The sequence below is a fragment of the Lottia gigantea genome (assembly GCF_000327385.1).
Source record: "Lottia gigantea unplaced genomic scaffold LOTGIsca_76, whole genome shotgun sequence".
Taxonomy (NCBI): Eukaryota; Metazoa; Mollusca; class Gastropoda; family Lottiidae; genus Lottia; species Lottia gigantea.
The window spans coordinates 35,795-60,274 of record NW_008710536.1 but is presented as its reverse complement, the minus strand read 5'-3'; the positions used below and the strand labels follow the sequence as shown (position 1 = coordinate 60,274).

Genomic DNA, 24,480 nt, shown 5'->3' with positions numbered 1-24,480 from the left:
TAAAGCATATGGTGTAAAAATTGAGATTTAGGCCATAACTGGTATAAATTGTAAATCGCAAATATACTGAAGAACATTAGCATAAACAATGTTTAACAATGCGAGGATTTCATCAGAATTTTAATCCAGTTTTGGAGCTGACACAGACTCAACCATCTCACAATGCAACCAGATAACTTGGTATAGACTAGTGATGGCACGATATATCGATGAATCGATATATTGCGATGCCACATTCGAATATCGTATCATTCACAATTCGTGTATCGTATTGTGTTGTCATGTATCGATACAGCATCCGAATGCAGCAGAAATGGAAAGCTGAAGTTTCATTTATTCACGAGATAGCAGCAAGCTGTATCGCAGTTCAAATCGTATCGTGGCATGATTGACACTCTCTACATTCTGTGTATAAAGGCTGAAAATGGCTGCCATTAGAAAACTGAAGTTAATCAATCACAAGCAGTTTTTTCTCAATAATTATTTGATGAAGAAATGTATTTTACCACCTGAGTCACAAGATCAATTATTTATTTTCTGCTAAACTTCATCGATTTTTACTTTAAAGAATTATTTTCGATTTTCTTTAATCATGGCTGTTTGTAAAACAATGTATAATTGGATGCTTTGGGATGTTTTTAATTACAATCAGTCGATAAGGAATTTATTCATAGCATTTAATTTTTGTAGGTTACAAGGCAAGTCTGAATAATATCTGTTGACACTTGCTTGGTTTTATTTAAACCACGATCTTGGCGACTTATTGTTAGATTTTTAGAACCATCGGGAAGACCTAGAAAAATAACATATAAACGAATCAGATTGCAAGAGTGTAATCCGTCAGATTGTATGATTACATTTGTCGCCATGTTGTTTCCACATGTGTACTTCACTTCCGGTGAACAAGTAACAGTGTGCCACTAACAGTGTTCTCGTGTCCGTTCTTTGTTTCTGGTTTTGTGATATCTCGGTCAATCTTTCCGAGAGTCTATTCAGCCTATTAATGTTTATTGGTGATCATGTGTACGGTATAATATCACAAGACTTAGAATTGTTGAACGTGACCATGTTTAAGGAAGAGAGTTTATGTCATTCTGGTATCAGAAGGTCACTTGACATTCTGTCAGTCTAGTAGAGGCCCATAGCCCATTGCTTTCAGAAGATGTAGACTAGATTCGATGCTTTGCAAAGAGGAAAATTAAGCAAGAAACGTAGCAAAAAATTGGCTTTAAAAGTAGGATGCATCAAATCCAGGGGGTATGGTTAGGGCATCGTAGCCTTGTTCGTAGCCTTGTAGCATATTAAATCTTGTAGTGCAACTAAACTTAGTCACCAGAACTGCGAGACTGAAACCAAAATTCCAAAGAAAACATCGCTCTAAAAATTTGAGACGAAACAGAACACACACAGCCAGCCTTCAACTACCCAGACAAATTTATTAGATTATCGATGTGTTTTTGTCATTGAAGATTACCATACTCACTTTAAACTTGATATATTCCATTTATCAATTACCTTCTTTATAGACAGTATTGGCCTAATTTATATTGAAACATTATTAGTGTCATTATCAAACGTTTGACATGAAACTAGTCAAAAGAACAAAAGCACACCATGACCCTTTTCTTATTTCAAAGACCAAGCAAGATTAATATCTGACGAAGGCATGTCGGACACCAAAACCTATATTTTCTAAAATATTCCAGAGTAACATATTCCAGAATTGATATATTTCAGAAATGGTGTGAAATATTCCCTTAAGTATAGTGTGAAAATATCTCAGAAATATAGTGTAATATCTGGGAAAAAGGTGACAATATCTCAGGAATATAATTCAAAATATTCAAGAAATATTATGTGAAATATCTCAGAAATAAATGTTCAAAAATAAAGTGAAAAATATCTCGGAAATATAATGAAATATACCTAAGAAATATAATATAAAATATTCAAGAAATATAATATAAAATATTCAAGAAATATAATATAAAATATTCAAGAAATATAATATAAGATATTTTAGAAATATGATATAAGATATTCTAGAAATATAGTGTGAAATATCTCAGAAATATCGTGTAAAAATATCCAAGAAATATAGTGTGAAATATTCCAGCAATATAGTGTAAAAATATTCAAGAAATAAAGTGTGAAATACTCCCGCCAAATTGTGTGAAATATCCAAGAAACATAGTGTGAAATATTCCAGCCAAAGTGTGTTAACTATCCAAGAAATATAGTGTGAAATATTCCAGTCAAATTGTGTGACATATCCAAGAAATATAGTGTGAAATATTTCAGCAATATAGTGTAAAAATATTCAAGAAATAAAGTGTGAAATATTCCCGCCAAATTGTGTGAAATATCCAAGAAACATAGTGCGAAATATTCCAGTCAAAGTGTGTTAACTATCCAAGAAATATAGTGTGAAATATTCCAGCCAAAATGTGTGAAATATCTCAGAAATATAATGTGAAATATTCCAGCAATATAGTGTAAAAATATTCAAGAAATAAAGTGTGAAATATTCTCGCTAAATTGTGTTAAATATTCCAGCCAAAGTGTGTGAAATACCCGCTAAATTGTGTTAAATATTCCAGCAAAATTGTGTGAAATATCCATGAAATGTAGTGTGAAATATTCCAGCCAAATTGTGTGAAATATCTCAGAAATATAGTGTGGATTATTCCTGCCAAAGTGTGTGAAATATTCAAGAAATATAGTGTCAAATATTCCGGTCAAGTTGTGTGAAATATCTCAGAAATATCGTGTGAAATATCCAAGAAATATAGTGTGAAATATCCAAGAAATATAATGTGAAATATCTCAGAAATATCGTGTGAAATATCCAAGAAATAAAATGTGAAAATATTCCAGCCAACTTGTGTGAAATATCCAAGAAATATAGTGTGAAATATTCCAGCCAAATTGTGTTAAAATATAGTAAGAAATGTAGTGTGTAATATCCTACAAAAATAGTGTGAAATACCTCAGAGAACATGATGTAGGCTAAAATATCCCAATAATATGGTTCAATATATCTCAGATATATAGGCCACTGTAAATTATTATAGAAATATTGTGTGAAATATTCAAGAAATTACTGAAATATTGATCAATATATTGAAAAAAAAACAGTTTATATTTTATAATTGCATGTCCGTTGTTTCTTTCAGACACCCCAGTACCTCGTTAGTCTTTAACAAAACATTTTAATAATCCAATCAAGAACAAAGTATACCAGGTGGGTTGTGTGCAGTCATTTCCGTTTTATGATAAGAAAACACTAAATTGATTACACTACATGAGATTCGCTGATTAAAAATATGTATTGTAGCTGGCATTATCATTTTGACATTTGCTTAACATTATATTATATATTCTGTATCCATGTTCTGGTATTAAATCATAATGATAATAATGAAATTAGTTTAGCTCAAATATGACATTTCTTGCCATTATAATTCAGTTTGGATAACATAAAGCAGGTATGTTTGAAATTTCTCGAAATTGTTAAGAATATCTGCTTATTTGTTTACTTATTGAATATATTTGGGTATTTGCTTGTCATTTTCATCAAATTAACTATCATAATATGTTTAAAATATCTAATGAACCCAGTTCAAAAATCTTGCCAACAACTTATGCTCTCCGTCATTCTGTTATCCCTCTGTAAGTCAGTTTAATGCCTGATAATATTTTTCCTGAGGCTAGGGGCCGTCTCGTCAACTTCATAATTATCTAACCTTTGCATATCTGTCATGTGATACCTTTTTTCCAGAAATCAACAAAAATGGCACTTAGTAAACAAACAATTGAAAGAATCCACAGAGTCAAGGTACTGATCATAAAGGGTATAAAGAAGTTCTTGACGTTTCTCTTGTCCCATGTAGGTCTAACGGTTGCTGTAGCTGGTTACGGAATTGTCGGAGGTATGATCTTCCAACATATCGAAGCGCCTCATGAAATATTACTTAGACAAAGAGCAGTAGTTGCAAGAGAACGTCTCAATCAAAAGTTGTTGAAGTTATCAGAAGATGTCAACATTACCACTAATGAAACATTATGGATGGTTGAAGCAGAAGAACTTCTGGTTAAATTTCAAGACGAAATGTTCAGCCTTACCAATAATGAAGGATGGGATGGAAAAGAAGTTGAAGATGAACTGCAGTGGTCTTTCCCAGGAGCACTTTTATATGCTGTTACGGTTATTACAACTATCGGTAAGTCTCGGTTCCTTGAAACGGCTGCGATCTGCTGAATGAAGGGGGCTAAAGTGTTTTCCGTATTTAGGAATAGTGGTGAAATGGACGATCCATTTTCTGCACGACGTTGCTTATTTTAAATAACACATGTCAATGCACCACCAAATATTCATATCGATATTAATTTTGAAATTTTGTTTCAGGCTATGGGCACATTGCGCCGAAGACGGGTTGGGGTAGAATCGTCACTATCCTGTATGCTTTATTTGGCATACCATTGACATTACTATGTCTCCGCAACATTGGAACCCTGCTGAGCTCAATCGTAAGGTTATTTTATAAATATACGTGTATCAAGGTGATAGAGCAGTATAAAGTTTGTAGAAAACGACTCAACCATTCTAGGCGTCTAAAATATTTGAAAGAAGTTGCTAAAAAGCGTGGACTGCATTTAAGGACGAGTAATGGGAAACCCGAATTGGTTACTAGTGATGGGAACAAAATTGAAGAAACTCCAGCAAAAGGACACGAACCTCTTGTGAGGAAAGCATCCAGCAGAATAGGTTCATCAAAATCCTCATCTAACGAAGACCAGAAAGAAGCAAATGAACCAGCTGTTGAAGAACAAGTTCGAGTACCAGTGACTTTGACCTTCCTTATTTTAATTGGTTATATAATAGGTGGGGCTATCATGTTTGGACTTTGGGAAAAAGAATGGGATATTCTGATAGGATCATATTTCTGTTTCATTACCCTCAGTACTATCGGATTTGGTGACTTCGTTCCGGGAACAGACGCCGATTCGTGGGCGAATCATGAAAAGAATATTATTTGTTCTGCATATTTGCTATTTGGCATGGCAATCATGGCCATGTGCTTTCATTTGATGCAAGAAGAAGTCCGGTTGAAATGTCGACGACTTGCACATAGAATTGGACTGTTCAAAGAAGAACTTGTGAAAGATATATCATAAAGAGCATAATATGAGGGAAAACTGAATTGTACAAGCAAAAAGCAAAAAAACCAAGGAAAATGCGGACATGGAGCTAATCATAGTGAAATCAGTAACAATACATTAAGTGCCAATACCCCGACTTAGTGTCAAATTAAGTACGATATTAAGATTGATGTTTTTTGTTACAAATACTACGAGCTTTCGCCATAGTAGTCTCGGGGAGTTCATAGAAGAGCTTATTTCCTCTGAAATCTATATGAAAACGAAAATGTTTGACAGGCTTTCAGACAAAAACTTTCCGCTAAAACTGAGTCTTGTCTTTATAATATTTACATTATCCTGGTGTTTAACAAAAGCAGAATTTGCGATATGTGAATATCAAGACAAAGTGATTAGATGCAACCATTTTCTCTCTATTGCCCTTTTCAGGATCCTTTATCGATTGCATTACCCCCTGGGTCCTTATCAATTCTAACGATTTCGAAATCTTCTTATAAGTTTTTCTTTAAGTCTTTATCAAACGACATAATTGTAAGTGTCTAAAACTTTATGCTAGACTAGAAAGTCCCTCTAAAATCTAAAAATTAGACCCTTGGAGGCAATTACACGCAGATTGAAAACCCCTAAATAGTGAATCCACAATGAAGATGTCAAATTTTCAGATTTATTTTACATATTTGAAAATACATAATCTCCCAGTTAAATAGCTAATCTACAGTGTTGTTTTATAATATAGCAACAAATCTTTCTTTCCTTTGGCTATTATACACGGAAAACAAAATATACAAGTCCAGTTTGCAAATACTACTGAACACTTTCAATATAATATAATACACTTTATATGCAGGTTTTAATACAAAACGCCGTTTTGAATGTACAATTGATAATAAACAGTAAAATTTCCTCACTGTATAAAAAATAAGCATGGGGAAATTTATCAATTTGGTCTAAAGGGTGACTATCAGCTGGACCAAATAGTTGACCACTGTTTCTTAACAAGCTATATATAGATAGAGGTAATAAATAATGTGATGTAATCAGAAATAAGTACATACAAATCAAACAGACAAGGTGCCAGACTTCAATAATCTTATGCAGAATTCACTCATTGCAAAATTGTCAAATTGTTTTGACAAAACCACCTTCTTAATAGTCTATAAAATTCCAAGAAGTTGTATATACCATAAAATTTGCCCTATTTTTCAATATACATTGGCAATTCTCTGATATATTTATATGAAAAATTCACAAAAATGACTTGCACATTATTCTTCCAAAGGATTTAAAGGAATACTACCACTGAGAATGCACATAAAATTAAGATTTTCAAACTTGGCCAATAAGAGTATATGTTCATCTATACCTAGTATCATAAATACACAACAGAATCCCTCTAATATTTGAATTAATAAAACCTAAGTAGCTTGTAAGCGTTTATCAATAATTACATTGTTTTATGAATTATTGGCTAGCGATTCTGTTTTACACATAGTCATATTGGCCAATTTTGGGAAGTTAAAATTTTATATGCATTAAATGCATTTTACATCTTTAGCAAGTGTCCAGCAATAAACTTTAGAGAGTCAGAAGGAACCATGTATTATTCATAAGATGTTTGTCTAAATCAGTAACAAGGACTAATCTCATGATGCTGCTTGTTTCTTTCATAAGATAATTGAATGATGACACTGTGTCTATCTAATGTCCACCTTGACTCTATTATTTCATACTAAGATGACCATAAAGCAATAAATAATAATATTATGGGGCATCAAAATGATAAAGTAATAATAATAATAAAATAACAATAGGGGCAAGGTGGAAGAAAAGGACTTTTTATCCCAAATTATGCCACTGTATACCCACTTTATTTCATTAGTTGTTTAAGATTCTGATTGAATATTGTATACTTTTTGATCATATTGTGGGTGACCGCTTGAAACCTCGTATATGCCATATTTGGTCAACTTGACTTTTTGGTACCGTTTGAAAGCTCGTAAAAGCATGGATCTTGAGATCAAAACCTCTTATTCTTAGCTAGATTGTACATAACCTCACAACTACCAATTAAATAGGCGGAAAATGAAAACCATGTATCTTATAGAAGTAAAAAAAATAATAAAAATAATTTTTACAAATAGTTTTTTTTTGATTCTTTCACAAAAAGGAATTTCACCTCACGTATTGTCTTGCTAGGTTTCAAGGTTTTTGCTTTTTTGCTTGGAAAATGAAAACCATGTATCTTATAGCAGTAAAAAAAATAATAAAAATAATTTTTACATATAGTTTATTTTGCTTCTTTCACAAAAAGAAATCTCACATATTGTCATGCTAGGTTTCAAGCGACCACCCATGATATATTACCTTATATTTCATTTGACCAATCTTAAGTAAGTTAATAACACTGAGATAAATATTATCATTCTAACATGTTACCTCACAGTTGACCTTGACTTCATATTCTCTAAGTATTACAGTGTATGGAAACTTTATCTAAGGACTTCATGAATATTGACAATGAACTCGTTTGATTTCAATGGAAACTAGCCAAATGTTTTCTTTTTCAAATACAAGCTCCTAGAGGCCATGTACATTGTATTAGATAATCATTTTTCTAGTGTTGTACAATGAACATCAAAAAATCTAGTATCTTACAGCATTTAGTATTGCATTAGACAACAATTCAGTTCTATCACAAAATCATACTACTATAAATTGATGTTATACTTCTCATATTTAACAAATCATTAATTTTGATCATTAGATTACTCTTGAGGACCACATACAAAAGTTATCATTTGTTTAGTGAATAACTAAAATTAATTTGTCTTTATCTATTTACAAAATAATCTGAAACAGTATCCCTGTATCAAATGAGCTTTCTATATTCAGACATACAATATCAACTCAAACATATTCACTGCAATATACTCAAGGCACTTTATCAAACCAACAGAAAAACACTTCCCATGCATAATGTTACATTGTGCTTGACATAAGGCCAGTACCTATCTTTACTAGTACAATACCATACCACTTGAAGCAAAATTAGTAATGCTAGCATTGACCCATTCTTGTTTAATTTTCACTCTAATTATTTTGTTTAAAATTCAGTCTTCAAGTGTTTCTTAAAGAGATTGTAAAGAGGTTTTCTCAATTTTTTATGTGTTGCTCGGAGACTTGAGAGCATCAATTAGCAACATTCCTGAGATTCCTGCAATTTGACTTAAACTAAGTGTTTTTATGATGTCATGACTCCCAAGGGGCCTGTGAAGCATATTTTGCAATTAGTGACGTCATCAAATATTTTTATTTAGAATTTCAGGAACCTCAGACTTCTGATTGTAATTGAAATGGTGCAAATTGATGCCCTTGATAGACATTTAAAGAAAGCCCTTTATAATTCCTTTTACATAATCAATATTTTTTTTCTACTGCTGAAACTGACGGAGAATGTAATTTTATTAAAATTTAAATTAGTTCCTGTAACTCTAATACAAATAATATAGTAAGAATCAGAAATGATATTTGAGGTAATAAATGTTCTTCATTAATAATAATAACTTCGCCTACAGACTCATTAGATAAAGACTGATATCATATAGCAATTAGTGACAGATTTCCTGTTTTGCTAACTCTGCAAATGATAAACAGAATTTGTCATGTGATAGAATATCGCTATTCATATAACTCACCCATCAATGAAATTTACTTCACCTACAGGCTCATTAAACAAATACCGAAATCAAATAGCCACTTCAAGTCATTTCCAATCACCATTCCTATTATGAATTATTTTTAATACTGAATATTATGAAACTGGTGAATATCTGATTGGTAATGGGATCAATTTGATATTAAATATTCTATAGAAAGCATACAAAGATATCGAAGTAAATAACAAAGGAAGTAAGCCTATGATTTTAAGCAAAAGTCTAGGAAGATACATTTTAAAGTTTGTGAAATCAGCCTCAGAGATGAAAATTCTTATGTTACTTGCAGCGTTATGAAGAAACACAAAATTTGTACATAATTCTATTATTTTTTTCTGAATTCATTAGTTTGATGCTCCCCATTTCGGTATGAACTTAGTTTCAAAGGATCAAATTTGAATTCATGTAAAAGCTTTTTTTTGTGTGTGTGTGTATCAGGGACACATAGGGACACACAGAGACTAAAACTTTTCCTGATTGCAAATATTATTCAAACAAAATGGTCTATTGCCAAATCTAGCAAAATTTTTCAGGAAATACAGGAACCACAGACATAGGAAGGTAAATGTATATGTTCCTACAAAAGTCTCTTTTGAAATTATACTCTTGTCTACCTCATGGCTACAGATTTTTAACTTTTCTACACAAAATCTTAAAAGTTTCTGTGTTTCAAATATATTTTGTGCTTCCTGATAACAGAGCAAGTTCTAATTGACTTACAAAGCTAATACATATCAATCAATGATAATAAATATAAGTAACATAAGTTATGAAAAGCCAATATTGAGAGTTATGTGATAAGCAAGATAAATCAAAATAATGGTGATGAGCCATAATGGTTGGCAAATAAACCAGTCTAAAAAACCAATAATAATATCAAATAATAATAATAAACTTTAAGGATTGACAAAAAATGTTTCTGGGAAATATTCAGTTTGTTTTTGTTTTACTTTCTTGAATCCTGTCTGTTTCAACTTAGAAAGAACTTGATCCAATACACACTCGTCCATTTTGAAGATTTTTGATTCAATCAAAGTTTGAATTAATTCTTCACAGAGATTGCATAAGATAGTCTTCAAAACTGTGTCTTGTAGTTCATCAAACCTTTTGTCAACCAAAGGTGGCACTCGATTGGTGTGTTCTGAACAGGTTCTTACTATTCATTTCTGGCCTCAATCAAACAGTAAGTAACTGGATATATCATATCCAAACTTTTCCATCCTAATCCTCGCCTCACCATTTTGAATTCTGTCCACATGAAATAAGAGGAACACATGCTGAACCCTGAACTTGTACATTTGTACATTGAACATCCAGTTGATTCCATGAATTGTGAACATGCTGAACTTACCAATTGAGTGCCCCCCTTATCTTCAAAACTTTGTTACTTGGTCTCATGGTTTTACACTTACAGCTGTCTAGAACATCGTAATGAACAAACTCTGAACTTTCCTTTCAAACATATCACTCCACATATAACTGTGTTATTGTCAATTGCTGGGGCTAGGGCTATCACATGAAAACAGTGTTCACCTAATGTTTAATATTGAGAAAAGGTGTTAATACACACACGGTGGGTTGTGGAACCCTATATATCAGTTGGAAGATCTGTTTGAACACCGGTACTGTTTTACTCCAAATCTTCACAGCTCCGTATTCAGGTGAGCAACATGGACTGTAACAGACACTTATCCAGCTGTAAACTAACTGATAATCTGAAGCTGTACCTATCATTACTAAGCAGCTTCCATCAATCTACATTATCTGATTTTAACAGTAGGTAATGTTTGGGTTTGTCTGTTTGTTAAACTAAATTGGAAATTGCTAAAATAAAGTTAGCTATAGTTATAATGGAGTTTGTGAGGAGAAAGAACTGGTACTAGAGCTCCCACTTAAACTTAACATGCTGCCTCGCACACTGTTTCTATCATCATCATCACGTGTTGATGCCTCTGTTATTTCTAACACATTTAACCCCTTGCCTGCAGTTTCAATATCAAAGTCTCGTAATTCACGATCTTGTTTTTGTAATTGATGACGTCTTCGTTCCGTTTCTTCTTTCTCGAAAATCATTCTTTCATCATCCATCTGAAATAAAAGATTTAGCAGATGGAAAATGAAATTGATAACAAATCAGACATGCGATGAAGTAACCAAAGGGAGATAACCAAAATTCAATAGGAGTTGTAGATCTTGCTGTTAAGTTACTTTTTGGTATACAGAAAGTAATGACACTTTACATCCTTCTTTTTCAGCACCTGTTTTGGCTAATGAGGATAAACTACTCCATGCATTATGTCATGAGGGAAATTTTACCCGGACACCAGCATAAGCCTACTCTTTTTTGATCTCCAGCTATAGAGGGGTCTTTGGTCTTTAACATGCACAGCCTGCAGCACATAGGGCCTTGGTTTATTGTACAACCCGAACAACTAGAAGCTTTTCTATGTCAGAACCCACAACATATTTACCTTTTGCTCTAATAATGCACGTCTTAATGATACCTTCTCCTCTAATTGCTTGCGTTCTTTTTGATGTTGAGCTTCAGCTTGCATCTTTAATTTACTCTGATAAGCCATTAATAGCTCTAATTCTTTCTGTAATCTTTGTTTTAATTCATTAGCTTCAGCTAACTGAGCTTCATCCAATCGTACCTGTAAAATATTTGGTCAATTTATCAATTTGAAAAAGGATTCTACCCTGGTGCTCAACCTCCCTAAGGGTACCAACAAATACCCCAGGAGGTATCTGAAAATGCAATATATCAATCCAAATATTGCAAGTATTGTTATATAATACTCAAGTGATTCAGACATCTATCAACTGTGTCAACAATTCATACCTTTGCTTAAGGATTGACCCTTTATTACCAAGTCGTGTCAAAATGCAAAGAAAGGGTACACAGAATCTAAAGAATAACAACAAAGAATCTAGGCCATATTACTTCCAAAAAAGGAAATTGCCTATTAAATATTTAATCCTTTAGCGACATTTAGGGGTAGAGATCACATTAAATAACGGACACAATTTTATGGTATACTACTCCTTAGTTTGTTGAAACGTAGTGTGTGATAAAACTAAAAAGATTTCATATTTTAGTATTAATTTATTACATCAATTGACACCTTGCCTTGAGCATTTATACAACCGTAACCGCTCATGTTTGTACATGATCTAAATATTCAAATCACCTTAACTACCTTGAGTCTAGAACCCATTACTTATATAAAACTTACATTTTGTTGCTGTAACATTTCAGCTATACTTTGTTCATACTGTTCACCAAGTAATGCTAATTTTCTCATCTGTTCATCCTTCAGTTTTTTCACTACTGTTTTCTGTTCATTTTTAGGTGTATTATGTAATATATGTTCTTTTAAGGCTTTATATTGTCTCTGTTGAGTTTTAACTGCTTCATTGAATTGTTTACGTATCTGTATTTCTTTTTGCTAAAAATAATAAGCAATAAAGATTCATAATAACAGTCTGTTCAAATAGGAACCTCCATAAGGCACACAAATAATAGTAAATTTGCACATAACATATAATCATCAGGGTAACTAGTTTGGACATCAACTTTTACTATTCAGTGAACTTCACAAGAGCTTATCTCAGGCTGCTTATATGGATTTCGAGAAACAATTCCTATCAGGAAAGTTGCTTTGAAAATGGCAGTCAAATTTCTTATTTTTGGAATTAACGCATGTGAATAAGAAAAATCATCGAACAAGAGAGAATGAAATCCATCATCTCAAATATTAATATAATTTACAAGAACTCAGCTCATATTACCAGCATATGTTTGTAACCAAAGAGCAGAGCATGAGAACTCATTAATCAGGAGTGAGATTTATGTATGAACAAAGTAATCAATGCATTAAAATTTGCAAAGAGAATATTCCACAGCATGGAGATTATCATCTTGAATGTAATTGCAAAGAACTCATGGTATGCTTTGACCATAAGAATATTTGTAGCAAAAGAGCATAAATGTAATCTAGCTTAAAGTGACAGGTTGGCCATTTTTTTTGACCAATCATATTTTGGAACAGGAATTTTTTAGCTGACCTAACAGTAATAGTGTTCATGGCTCACCATCAAAATTTGAGTAAAATTCCTAGTTTGAAGTATTTTTACAGGAATTATGTGATTTTCCTACATTTCTAGTACTTCTGATGACTATTTTCATGTATTAAGACTAAATTCAACCCCCAAAACGGCACACCTGTCTCTTTAATAAGAGGAGATTCTAAAAAACATACCCGTAAACTGCGAGGTTGCTGTTTGACTTCTAATGAATGTTTTTTCTTTAAATCAGACTCCACTCTGGCATTATACTCTTTCTGATTTTCTCGTTCCATTTCATGTTGTTTTTTTAATTGTTCATCACGTAATTTTTGTAGTGCTGCCAAGTGTTTATATTCTAAATCTTGAGTGGATTCATGATGCCTGACTAACATACTATGTTCATATTCTAACTGAGCTTTTCTCTGACATAGTTCCTGGAAATAAATAAATTCTCTTTATCAGGTTGTTCTTGTAACAAGGTTCTCATTAATTTTATGGGAAAAGAGCCTTCAGTGCAGGGATCATAATGATATTCTATGTGATTCTAAAATAATGCAACAGCGTAAGTATGTTTTTAGCTGGGAACACTATGGCACCACATGCCATGAAGATTTTCATACAAATATCAATGAATTATGCTCACTATAAGCTATTTGTTTTAAACAACAAAACCTCACTTATGAAAAAAGATCTAAGGTGTGGGAAAAGGCTTGTCTTTGATGTCTAAAAAAACAGATCTCCCAAATTGAAAAATCATTTTCTTTCATCTACTAAACTAAGCTGAATGTTACATTTTTTTCAGTTTAGTGTTGTTCGTCATAGAGCTAGCACCTTTCTTGCTTTTTTCGCTTATTGGGATTAGTCCCAAAATGTAGATACATTAACTCTAATTTTATCGACTTTTTACCTACTGTTTGCTTCTTATCGTGTGATTTATTTTTTTCTGTCGACTTGTCGTTTTATTAAAATACTCCCATATTCGGAAATTCAACAAAGCTTTCATCAAACCCTTAAAGCAGCAAATTACTGTTTCAAGCTAGCCTTGTACTGAAATATTTAGCTGAAATTTAATAAATTCATATACCTCACGTAATAATGTCTGTTCTAAAATATGATGTTGTATTAACTTCTGGCGTTTAAATTTCCTGATTTCAAATTGCATCTTGTCCTCATGTTCCTTCTGAAGTCTGAATTCTTCATTTTTTAATTTACGTAACGTCACCTCCTTATAGGTTTTAACAGCATCTTCTTTCTCTTTTTTAGGCGTACTCTTAGAGTCATGATCCTGGAAAAACAAACACATAGGGTAGAAAAAAAACAATCACATGATGTAGAAAACAACAAGCACATGATGTAGAAAACAAGAAACACATGATTTAGAAAACAAGAAACACATGATGTAGAAAATAAGAAATACATGATGTAAAAAACAAGAAATACATGATGTAGAAAACAAAAAATACATGATGTAGAAAACCAGAAATACATGATGTAGAAAACAAGAAACACATGATGTAGAAAACAAGAAACACATGATGTAGAAAACAAGAAACACATGATGTAGAAAAACAAGAAACACATGATGTAGATAATCAAGCAACACATGATGTTGAAAACCAGAAATACATGATGTAGAAAACAAGAAACACATGATGTAGAAAACAAGAAACACATGATGTAGAAAAACAAGAAACACATGATGTAGATAATCAAGCAACACATGATGTAGAAAACAACAATCACATGATGTAGAAAAACAAGAAACACATGATGTAGATAATCAAGCAACACATGATGTAGAAAACAACAATCACATGATGTAGAAAACAACAAGCACATAATGAAAAAACTGCTGTGTTAGTGTTTGGAAACATCCAACATAGTATGCAGTAAGAAAAATACGCATTGCTCAGAAAATGACATAAATTTCAGATTTCCAGAAGAAATCACTGCACAAATTGTCTAAAGTTAAGGGCTGGATTCTTGACTTCATCTGAATATCATGAAACAGTTTTTGAATTTGCTATAACACAATACCAAAGATACCAAGATACTTTTAGTCAAAATAAATCTTTTGTTTTACCTTTTTTAATTGTTCTTTATCTGATCTGTATGTTCGTTTAAAAGTATCAGAGAAACTCTTTCTATCATTATCTTGTCTAGCTTGTGTTTCTTTTACTACCTTCCTTTCTTGAAGTTGTGTCAATTTTTGCTGTAAAGAAAACAAAATGAAATAATTTTCACACACTAGGGTTTTATTCCTCAGTCAATAAACTTTTATTACAATTTTATATCTTCTTTATTTTCTGATATTTCTAGTCTACATTGCAATCTAGTTAATTTTTTTTTAAAAAAGCCTGTTGCAAAGGTAGTTTTTTTTAACCAATCAAAGCGTGTCATGTCAAACCCGAATCTTAAAAAAATAATGAATTGTGGGATATCCACAAATTGAGCAATATCACAGCTTTATGGGTTTTGCTGGCTCACAATTCACCATTTCATCAGGTCAGGTTTTACATTTTTTAATTGGTTTAAAATAACATCATTGGGACAGGCCTTTGGTAGAAAACTATTTAGATCACAATGTAGATTAAAATATCAGAAGAACAAAGAAAATACGAAATTGTAATCTAATTTTATTAGATAGCTTATTCCTTAACTTTAGAACAATGGTGGCTTATTGTTAATAATCGCCTTGCTAACTGCACATAATAGTTTCGTCTGATCTTAAATTGGGTTTTATCACATATCTTTACCATGCATTTATCCCTTCTGTTGTGTCACGAAAAAGATACAAACTTAGAAAATAGCAATGCTGCGGAAGTTTTCTATTAAAATTTGGTTTAAGATACATTTTGAAGATCTGAATTTTAAATAAAAGTAACATTACCTTTTTCTCTAATTCCTGATTATGAGTAATTCTCAGTCTTTCCAGTTCTTTAGCAAACTTATTGCGTAAATTCTCATATTCTCGATCTAACTTTGTCTTATGTTCTTCCATTTCTACTGCAAATTTAGTCTCCATCTACAAAATAATATGTAAATATTAAAAGTTTACTTAATAAGAACAATAGAAAATTTTACTCTGCCTATCCAAGTTTTATATTGGACAGCATCATTAGCCCTCTGTTTTAGAATTTTCATCTTTTGAGGGATCTATAACATTCACCGCCTAAAACAAAAGATGCTTCAGTTTATTGTCCCATTAGAAATGAAATGAATGGAGTTTAACATCCTACTTTTCTGCACCAAGAGGGCTAATGAAGGCTGGCAAAAAATATCACTTTTTCTCTTATTGCTAAGATTCCACAAGTAATAATCCAATAAGCTTAAAAAAAGTTGTGAACACTTACTGTATGTAATTCTTTTTGATGTTGTTTCCGTAATCTTTTATAACCTGTGAACTGTTCACGTAATTCATTTGAATGTTCATGCTCTTTAATTTGTTTATGAACAATGGAGGTTGTACGTATTGTAGCAAAGTTACTTGGACTAACATCTAAACTAGAGCTACTGGCTGAGGGCTGAAAATAAACAAACATATAGATAAATACATCATATTTTTAAAAAAAACAAAAACTACTTTTTGTCTATTTGAGCAGCATCTTAGCTCAAACAGAAGAAAACATTTAATTTAAAGAACTTTCTAAGCTACACACATTATTTGAAATCAACAAACAACATCAATGAAAAGATTACTTTTCAATCTTATGTTTGGAATCTAATTTCTGAATACTAATACTGCAGAATTTTGTGTTGTCTGAATGGACACTGCAATCATATAAGTTGCATTTTCTACAATTTCATATAAATCACGGCTCAGTTTTACAAAATATCTTATGATCAATTTTGTTGTCAGTGTATTAATTCTCAATTCTCAATGTAAAGTTCCACACTGAAAGGGAATGTAAAAAGGAATTCAAAATTGTATTGGGGATAATTGATAGCATCAATTTGCACCATTCCAATTTTCAATCAGATGTCTTGGGTTCCTTGCAAGTCCACAAAAAATAAATTTTTATTTCAACCCTTCGCGATAAGTGACGTCATCAAATACTTATGCTATATTTGTTATCTCTGGGAAGTTGAAAGTTTCCTACTAGAAAGTTGTAATTACCACTTGATTCTGTTCCGGACACATTTAAAAATTGGTACAGACGCATGCCCATAATAATTATATCATGTGTCCATTATAAAATTCTGATTGGTTGCCCAGCATTAATATGTCATATGACATCATATAACTCGAAATAATTTAAGCTACTGGAGTTCTCCAATAGAAAACATGACTTCCGAGCAAAATTTGAAGTAACCAAAGCTATATACCATCTCGGAAGTCGTATTTCCTATATTTTCCAGAGGTAACAAATATAGCATTAGAAGGATTTCAAAAACCACAGACGTCTGATTGAAAATTGGAATGGTTTAAACTTATGCTTTGAAATCTTTTTATGATCCCTTTAAGACAAATTCTTCTCATAAGATTTTTTGTGAAATGGAGCCAAGGTCTCTTGCCAGGTTTACAATTTGTATATATATATAAAGATATCTGGAACAAAAAAAAGTTGGAAGAAAATAAATAGGTGAATATACATAGAACATGCCAAGCCATAATAAAATCATGCATGAAACTGAAAATAAAGTGATAACATAAAGGAGGCTGAAACCAGAAAAAGTTACAAAAATCCACAGTTAGCTTTTCCCACATTTTTCATTTATGGAGAGAGTGGCACTGGAATTACTGAATAATAAGTCAAAATGGAAACCAGGTTATCTTACATTTTAAGTATTTAGCAATAAGATCTTACAAAAAAAGATTTTAAATTCTTATGTATTACTATGTTAGAAAATTTTAATGAAATCTTATGATTTTGCTTCAGTCTGTTTTTCTAAAGATATCATTTTGTGACAATTTAAAGATAAATACCACCATGCAGGGCGCCGTTGGAAAAGTTTTGCCACATCACTGAAGACCACTTATTTTTGATTGTTCATGGGGAATGTTTGGCATAAAATAAAACAAAACAAAAATTTGAAGGCAAATTCCTCAAATTTATAATTTTGCTTGTGGTCTGTCAAAAATTGCAGAGGGAATTTAAGTGAAAAATAGAAAGGGAATTGTACAATTCAAAAGATAAAGATTTTAATAGGTAAATATCATTGATATTGGAGAAAATTTGTTAAAGTCTGAAAAAGATTGCCATGACCTGAAGGAGAGGGTAATACAGTAAAAAAAAAATAAAATCTAGCAAAATAATCCTAAGACTGCTTGGAATCCATGCAAATTGTCAGGAGAAGCCAGTTTTTTACCTTGGAATACTTATATGGACTGTAAGAGGCAGTTCTGTTGAAAAAGGGCCAGGCCTTGGAGACAAAAATAACAAATAAATTAGTCAACTATTCAATACTATTAACCTAATGATTTTTTAAAGTGTAATTTGTTATATCCATAAAATCAATTCCAGTTATCTGTATCACTCTCAGAAAGAAAATCTTGCATCTGGCTTGTCTACAATTAAATGACATATACTGATGGAAATAAAAAAACGTTTCCATGTACATGCAAACGACCTGATAATAAAGAATCATCTGCTACATCTGCATAGGAGTATGCGAACAGCCTAGAAACCCATTCTTTTTTTCTAAATTGTAGACAAACCCAACATGAAAAGTTAAATCTGAAAAGTACAGATAGCTGAAACAAACCTTTAAAGTACTAATAATGCACTGTGGTCAAGTTTAGATCATGCAGTGTTATTTGAAGTAATCAGTGGAGATACCAGATTCTTTATTTCATTATTCCGCTTTACAAAGTAATCGTTTCAATTTAAAGATATACTACCTCTTAGGATGACCAAAAATTTAAAATGTTTAAACTGAGTCTCTGTTACTTAGCTGTGTCAAAACTATACAACAGAATCTCTCTAAAATCCAATAAATCCATAAAACTAAGTAATAATCCATTACACTAAGCGTGTTTCAATAATTACTTAGTTTAATGGATATATTGTCTATAATATAGAGATTCTATTCTTTAGTCATGACACTTGGTAATTTCAACTGTTGAATATTTTACATAGACCAAGTTTGAGGGTTTTAAATATTTTGTCCTTTTTAAGACATAATATCCCTTTAATTAAGAAATAAGTCATATAGAAATTGAATTGGTATGTCCTCTGAAATTATTGTCATAAAAATTACTGAAAACAATAAATACACATTAACAGACTGTGGACAAAGGATATGTGAGAATGACACTTTTTGTTAAAACTAAAATAACATTAATACATAACAAGGTGAACTGTTATCAAGATTAAGAATTCCGAACAATACAACAAAAATATCTGCAAAGTTCAAATCTAATATTATTTTTGGTACAGCCAGAAACACAAGATAATCTGGGCTGACTCAAGTTTAAAATCCCTAAATTGTCTGCTCCCATTTTAAAGCTACACAAAATATTAACTGATTTCTTAACTTTGGTACATGAAAGCAGAAATTGCAATTTGTACAACTTGTCTGAAATACAGACTGACTAACTGACAGACTGACTGACAGACTGACTAATTGAACAGAATGTGTGACATGTCTAATGTCTAATGTGTGATACTGTGACGATGACTGAACTAAGAATGTAGCTCACAGACAATGTGTGATAAGCTTACTCTGACAATGTCTGACTGAACAAATGTGTTAAACAATAACAATGTCTGACAGATTAGTGATACACTGACAATGTCTGACAAAGTGACAAGTGTCAGACATATGACATACATGCAGGGAGGGTATCCACACTATATACCTGTTGTATTTGTTCTAACTGTACATGTACTGTATTAGGTGGCTATATAGAAACAATACAATAACCTTATAATATAGATGCTTAATACAATTTGTTTTGATATTGAAGTTTGAACCATACTTAACATATTTTATAAGGAGTCATGCATCAAACACTTTGTATCACAGATATTTGTAAATGAAGCAATATGGTTGGATTATACACTAGTAAATACAGCCAATCAGACTCCTCAACTAGTAACTACATAGGCAAACCACATTGTGTACAATCCAATCCTTGCATTTACAAACCTTTTTGATACAAGAAATGTATCTAATGATGTCAAGGTATTGTATTGTAATAGCAATACCTAGACATTGTGAAAATGTTATAGATATATAAAATTGTTTTGATTATCACGATTGCTTTAAAATAATGCCTCTTAAAATACTTTGAATCCAATTGTTTTCTTGGGTACTGTATTTTATGATAGTGTCACCTTGTTTGTGAGCATTAAATGAAGAACTACCATTAAAGCAATGAAGATACTGCCTTGTTTTTAATTTTGTAGGGAAATGAATTCATAGATGGGCTGACCAAAAAAAGAAAAATTATTCAAAAAGGCCTTCATATTCAACATTAGCTAGGATAAATCTGGGGCCTCATTCTTGAAAAATTGCAGTTATATGATTAGATTATTATAAAACCAATTTTAAAATCGATTCCATTGATTGACCAATCAAAAAAACTGGAAGAATTAAATCATCCTTAAGGGATTATAAAGAGTTTTTCTAAATTTTTTATGTGTATCGGGGACACTGTTATCATAAATTTACACCATTGCACCAATTTTTAATCAGATGTCTGTGGTTCCTGAGATTCCACTAAAACTAAGTGTACGATGACTTCACTAATGGCACTAATCAAAGACATATATCTAGTGGAATTGCAGGTACCACAGACATCTGATAAACATTAAAAATCTAGGAAACCTCTATACAGTCCCTTTAAGTTAAGTTTTCAAGAACAAGGTATAAAAGCTCTTGCAGATATTACAAGATACAAGCATGGTATGGTATACTTACACTGCCTTCAACTTGAGTAAAACTAGTAATATCATTAACATTACCAGGAAAACTAGTTAAACTACTCTGACTACTAGCTGTATTGCTGTTATGACTGGTTAAACTACCTGATTTACTATTATCAGGGTCATCATCCTACAATACAACAAATGACAATATTTTTTAGTATTAGAATGAATAATTATTACCTATTAATAGAATGAACAAAGATTTTTCTTTTATCTTTTTGCTTTGCACTATTACATGTATTGCACAATAAACTAGGTTTTTCTTCTCAAAATTTCATACAAATATGCAAGAGCTCATTTAGTCAATTTTTGGGCTGTAGTGGTCTAAATATTTGATTCACCACCTGACAACGTTCAACGATTTTTTTTCTTCTAAACCCCTTATATGTACTGGTGGCACGAAAATGCACTATTTGAATTTCAATCAAATGTCTGTGGTTTAAGTCTTTTACCATGCCACTATCGCAATGGGCCTTGTATAATATTAACATTTTTTCCATTAGCGGCTGTAAAAACCAGAAACGTCTGACTTAAAAGAAGATCTGACGCTCTTTCAGTGTCGTCCTTTTCTGAATTCATCACTGGCGAAGGGGAAACCTCTATGTAACTTGCTGAGCTATCCCAGTAGAAATTAAAGAAACAGTACCTGAGAAGAAGTATCATCAATAACTACATCATCAGCATCAACAGAATCTCTGGTTTCATTACCATCAGCATGTTCACCATTTAATATTAACTTCTGTAATCTTCTGTACTGTAAATTATCTAACTTTCTAACAGCAGACTTTGTTCTATAGATTAATTCATTTATAACATCACATAGATTAGAGTTGCTTATAAATGGATGCTGAAATATAAACAGATGGTATAAGTTATAAATGGATGCTGAAATATAAATAAATGGCATAAGTTATAAATGGTTGCTTTAATAAAGGTAGTGGACCACAGCCATTTACGCCCTTCCATCATGCGGATGGTAAAAAAGAAACATCCATTTTAAGTTTCATCAAAATCACATGAAAACTAAGAGAGTAATAGCATAATCAAGATTTTGGGGCAAGGGCAATAACTCTAGCTTTGGTGATACTTACATGTAATAGTTCCTCAGCTGAGGGTCTATCTGGAGGGGATTTGGCGAGGCACGCATCAACAAAATTCCTGAAATCATTAGACCAATCACCACCAGAAAGACTTGGAGAATCATTCTGAGCAATATGATACAGGGCACTCATAGCATTCATATTAAATAATGGAGGTTTTCTTTCAGCTGAAAATATAGTTAAATACTTGATAAATCTTAGAGTAAAAAATTCAATTTAATTTTCATGCCCTGAGGCCGCAATTGGGTTAAAATATACCGCAAAAAATACAGTCTTAATTCAAGTCATACAGATTCTGTCCACTGTTCAATTGTATACATGATAAACCAAATTATCTTCATTCAATCACTATGGTGCTTACATATACAGGATCATGGTTCAAGGACATTCTGCTTCAAAATGTGAAATTGTAATTTGTAAATTGAAGATATGTTAGCAAAACAATGCTGTTTCTGCAGCAACACGAATTATAAACCTCTAGTGACACTGACACTCTTATGTTGAGGTGTAAAATTTCTTATTAAAATCCCTTATCAAGTCAGTCCAGGGGAATTTATATATCATACATCTCAGAGGATGTAGATGAACTCCAGTCGCTGGCACAGGACTCAGACAACCCTCAGATGTACTTTAACCTATAAGTAATGGAATGCTTTCAATATAAGTTTTATTTTTATAAATGAGTAAACATAAGTACAGGCTTCAAACACTTTTTCTGATATATTGTATATTGATCACTTACCTAATTCTATACAGGTAATGCCTAATGACCATATATCACTCTTGCCATCATATTGACCTTCATCCATAGCTAATATCACTTCTGGTGCCATCCAATATGGTGTACCAACAAATGAATTAGCTGGACTCACTAATGATGCAGAACCAAAATCAGCTGAAAGGAAGATTTCAAATTAAGTATTGATTCATTGGTGATGTATTTTGGCCAAATAAAACTGCCGAAAACTGGTTGAATCAACAACGTTTCATTCAATAACCAATTTTCAATCAGACATCCGTGGTTCCTGCAATTGGACTAAAACTTACCGTTTTATCATGTCACTAAATGTGAAGGCCCTTATGTGATAAAGCATACTTCAGGATTAGTGACATCATCAACATTTAGTTTTAGTGGAATTGCAGAAATCAGAGATGTCCCATCGAAATTGGAATGGTGCAAATAAATGATATCAATGTCCCCAATACACATACAAAATTCAGATAACCTCTTTACAATCCCTTTAATTATTAGTATCATGTAAGAAATGACCTACCTAATTTGACAGTACCATTTTCAGTAAGTAGTATATTGCCAGCCTTAACATCACGATGTATTTTACCTAAACCATGTAAATATGTTAAACCTTGTAAAGCATGTTGACATATAGCTGCTATTTCTATTTCTCTTAATGGCCTCTTGTGTACTGAAAACAAAGAATGAATAAAACTTGATGTTTGTCTACAATTCAATAAATTTAACAGCTGTCAATAAAATATCAGTCACATACATGTCAATGTTAATTAAACTATTGTTATCATTATAATCTGCATGGAAGAATATAGAATTTGTCACTTCCACCTCAAGCTTACAGATCACTAAAGACAAAAAATTGTCAGACTTTCATTTGAGTTCAGCAAGGGATTTAAGCATTTAGCAGTCTTATAATACAGAGTACTGGATTATTTCTTTTTTTACACGTAAGTTAATGATAACATGGAGCTCATCAAACATATAGTTAAAACATTGATATGAATCTACAACTTTTACCTTCCAAAATATCTGAAGCTGACCCAAGACAGTATTCCATTACAAGCTGAAAAAAAAAAAACACAATAAAAGTATAATGAAACTGATAAATTCCTTAAGTGGCATGTAGTCATTGGACAACGAATAACTGAACACAATTATATGGAAAACAATTACTTTAACAAAATATCTTTCGACCTTTCTTCCGTCTTCATTAAGCAATGATTGCTTGATAAATATATCATATGCGTACATAGGCATATATATAATAATTACTACAATTACTGATACAAAAACATTCTGTTAACTCACCCATGCTGTATGATCTTTAATAAAACAACCTTTGGCCTTTCCTTCCGTCTTCATTAAGCAATGATTGCTTGATAAATATATCATATGCGTACATAGGCATATATATAATAATTACTACAATTACTGATACAAAAACATTCTGTTAACTCACCCATGCTGTATGATCTTTAATAAAACAACCTTTATAATCTATAACATTTTTATGATAGAGTTGTTGTAGAAACTTCACTTCTCTTACGATATCTTGCCATTTCTGGAAAATGAATTAGTTTAAATGTGATAAGCTTACTTTTTGATTTTTACATCTGGTTGTCTCTCAAAAGCTGAAGCAGAAGAGTAGGGCGTAAAACTCCATTCACTTCATTTCATTTCATTTCATTTCATTTCATTTCATTTCATTTCATTTCATTTCATTTCATTTCATTTCATTTCCCATAGGCTATAAACAATCTTTCCTTTGGCCTTTAGGAATTTTTTTAGAATTTTTTGCATTGATATTTACATGT

The 24,480-nt window shown here is 31.8% G+C and overlaps 2 protein-coding genes across 2 annotated transcripts in view; one reads left to right on the top strand and one right to left on the bottom strand.

The window, feature by feature from the left end:
- Nucleotides 1-3,793: 3,793 nt before the first annotated feature.
- On the top strand, nt 3,794-5,178 carry LOTGIDRAFT_131885 (hypothetical protein; the record flags this gene model as incomplete). The annotated part of the gene is made up of 3 exons (XM_009066361.1): nt 3,794-4,223; nt 4,409-4,555; nt 4,769-5,178. The coding sequence occupies 3 exons, from the start codon at nt 3,794-3,796 to the stop codon at nt 5,176-5,178; spliced, it is 987 nt and encodes a 328-aa protein (XP_009064609.1).
- A 10,515-nt stretch (nt 5,179-15,693) lies between these two features.
- LOTGIDRAFT_131793 (hypothetical protein) overlaps nt 15,694-24,480 on the bottom strand; it is a gene marked incomplete at both ends in the record, with an annotated part of 9,945 nt that continues 1,158 nt past the window's right edge. The window contains 10 exons of the mRNA XM_009066360.1: nt 15,694-15,966; nt 16,295-16,465; nt 19,003-19,051; nt 20,779-20,922; nt 21,457-21,662; nt 21,907-22,082; nt 22,658-22,810; nt 23,190-23,339; nt 23,684-23,729; nt 24,126-24,227. Of these exons, the coding sequence (XP_009064608.1) occupies nt 15,694-15,966; nt 16,295-16,465; nt 19,003-19,051; nt 20,779-20,922; nt 21,457-21,662; nt 21,907-22,082; nt 22,658-22,810; nt 23,190-23,339; nt 23,684-23,729; nt 24,126-24,227 (1,470 nt within the window). The remainder of the gene's footprint in view (nt 15,967-16,294; nt 16,466-19,002; nt 19,052-20,778; nt 20,923-21,456; nt 21,663-21,906; nt 22,083-22,657; nt 22,811-23,189; nt 23,340-23,683; nt 23,730-24,125; nt 24,228-24,480) is intronic.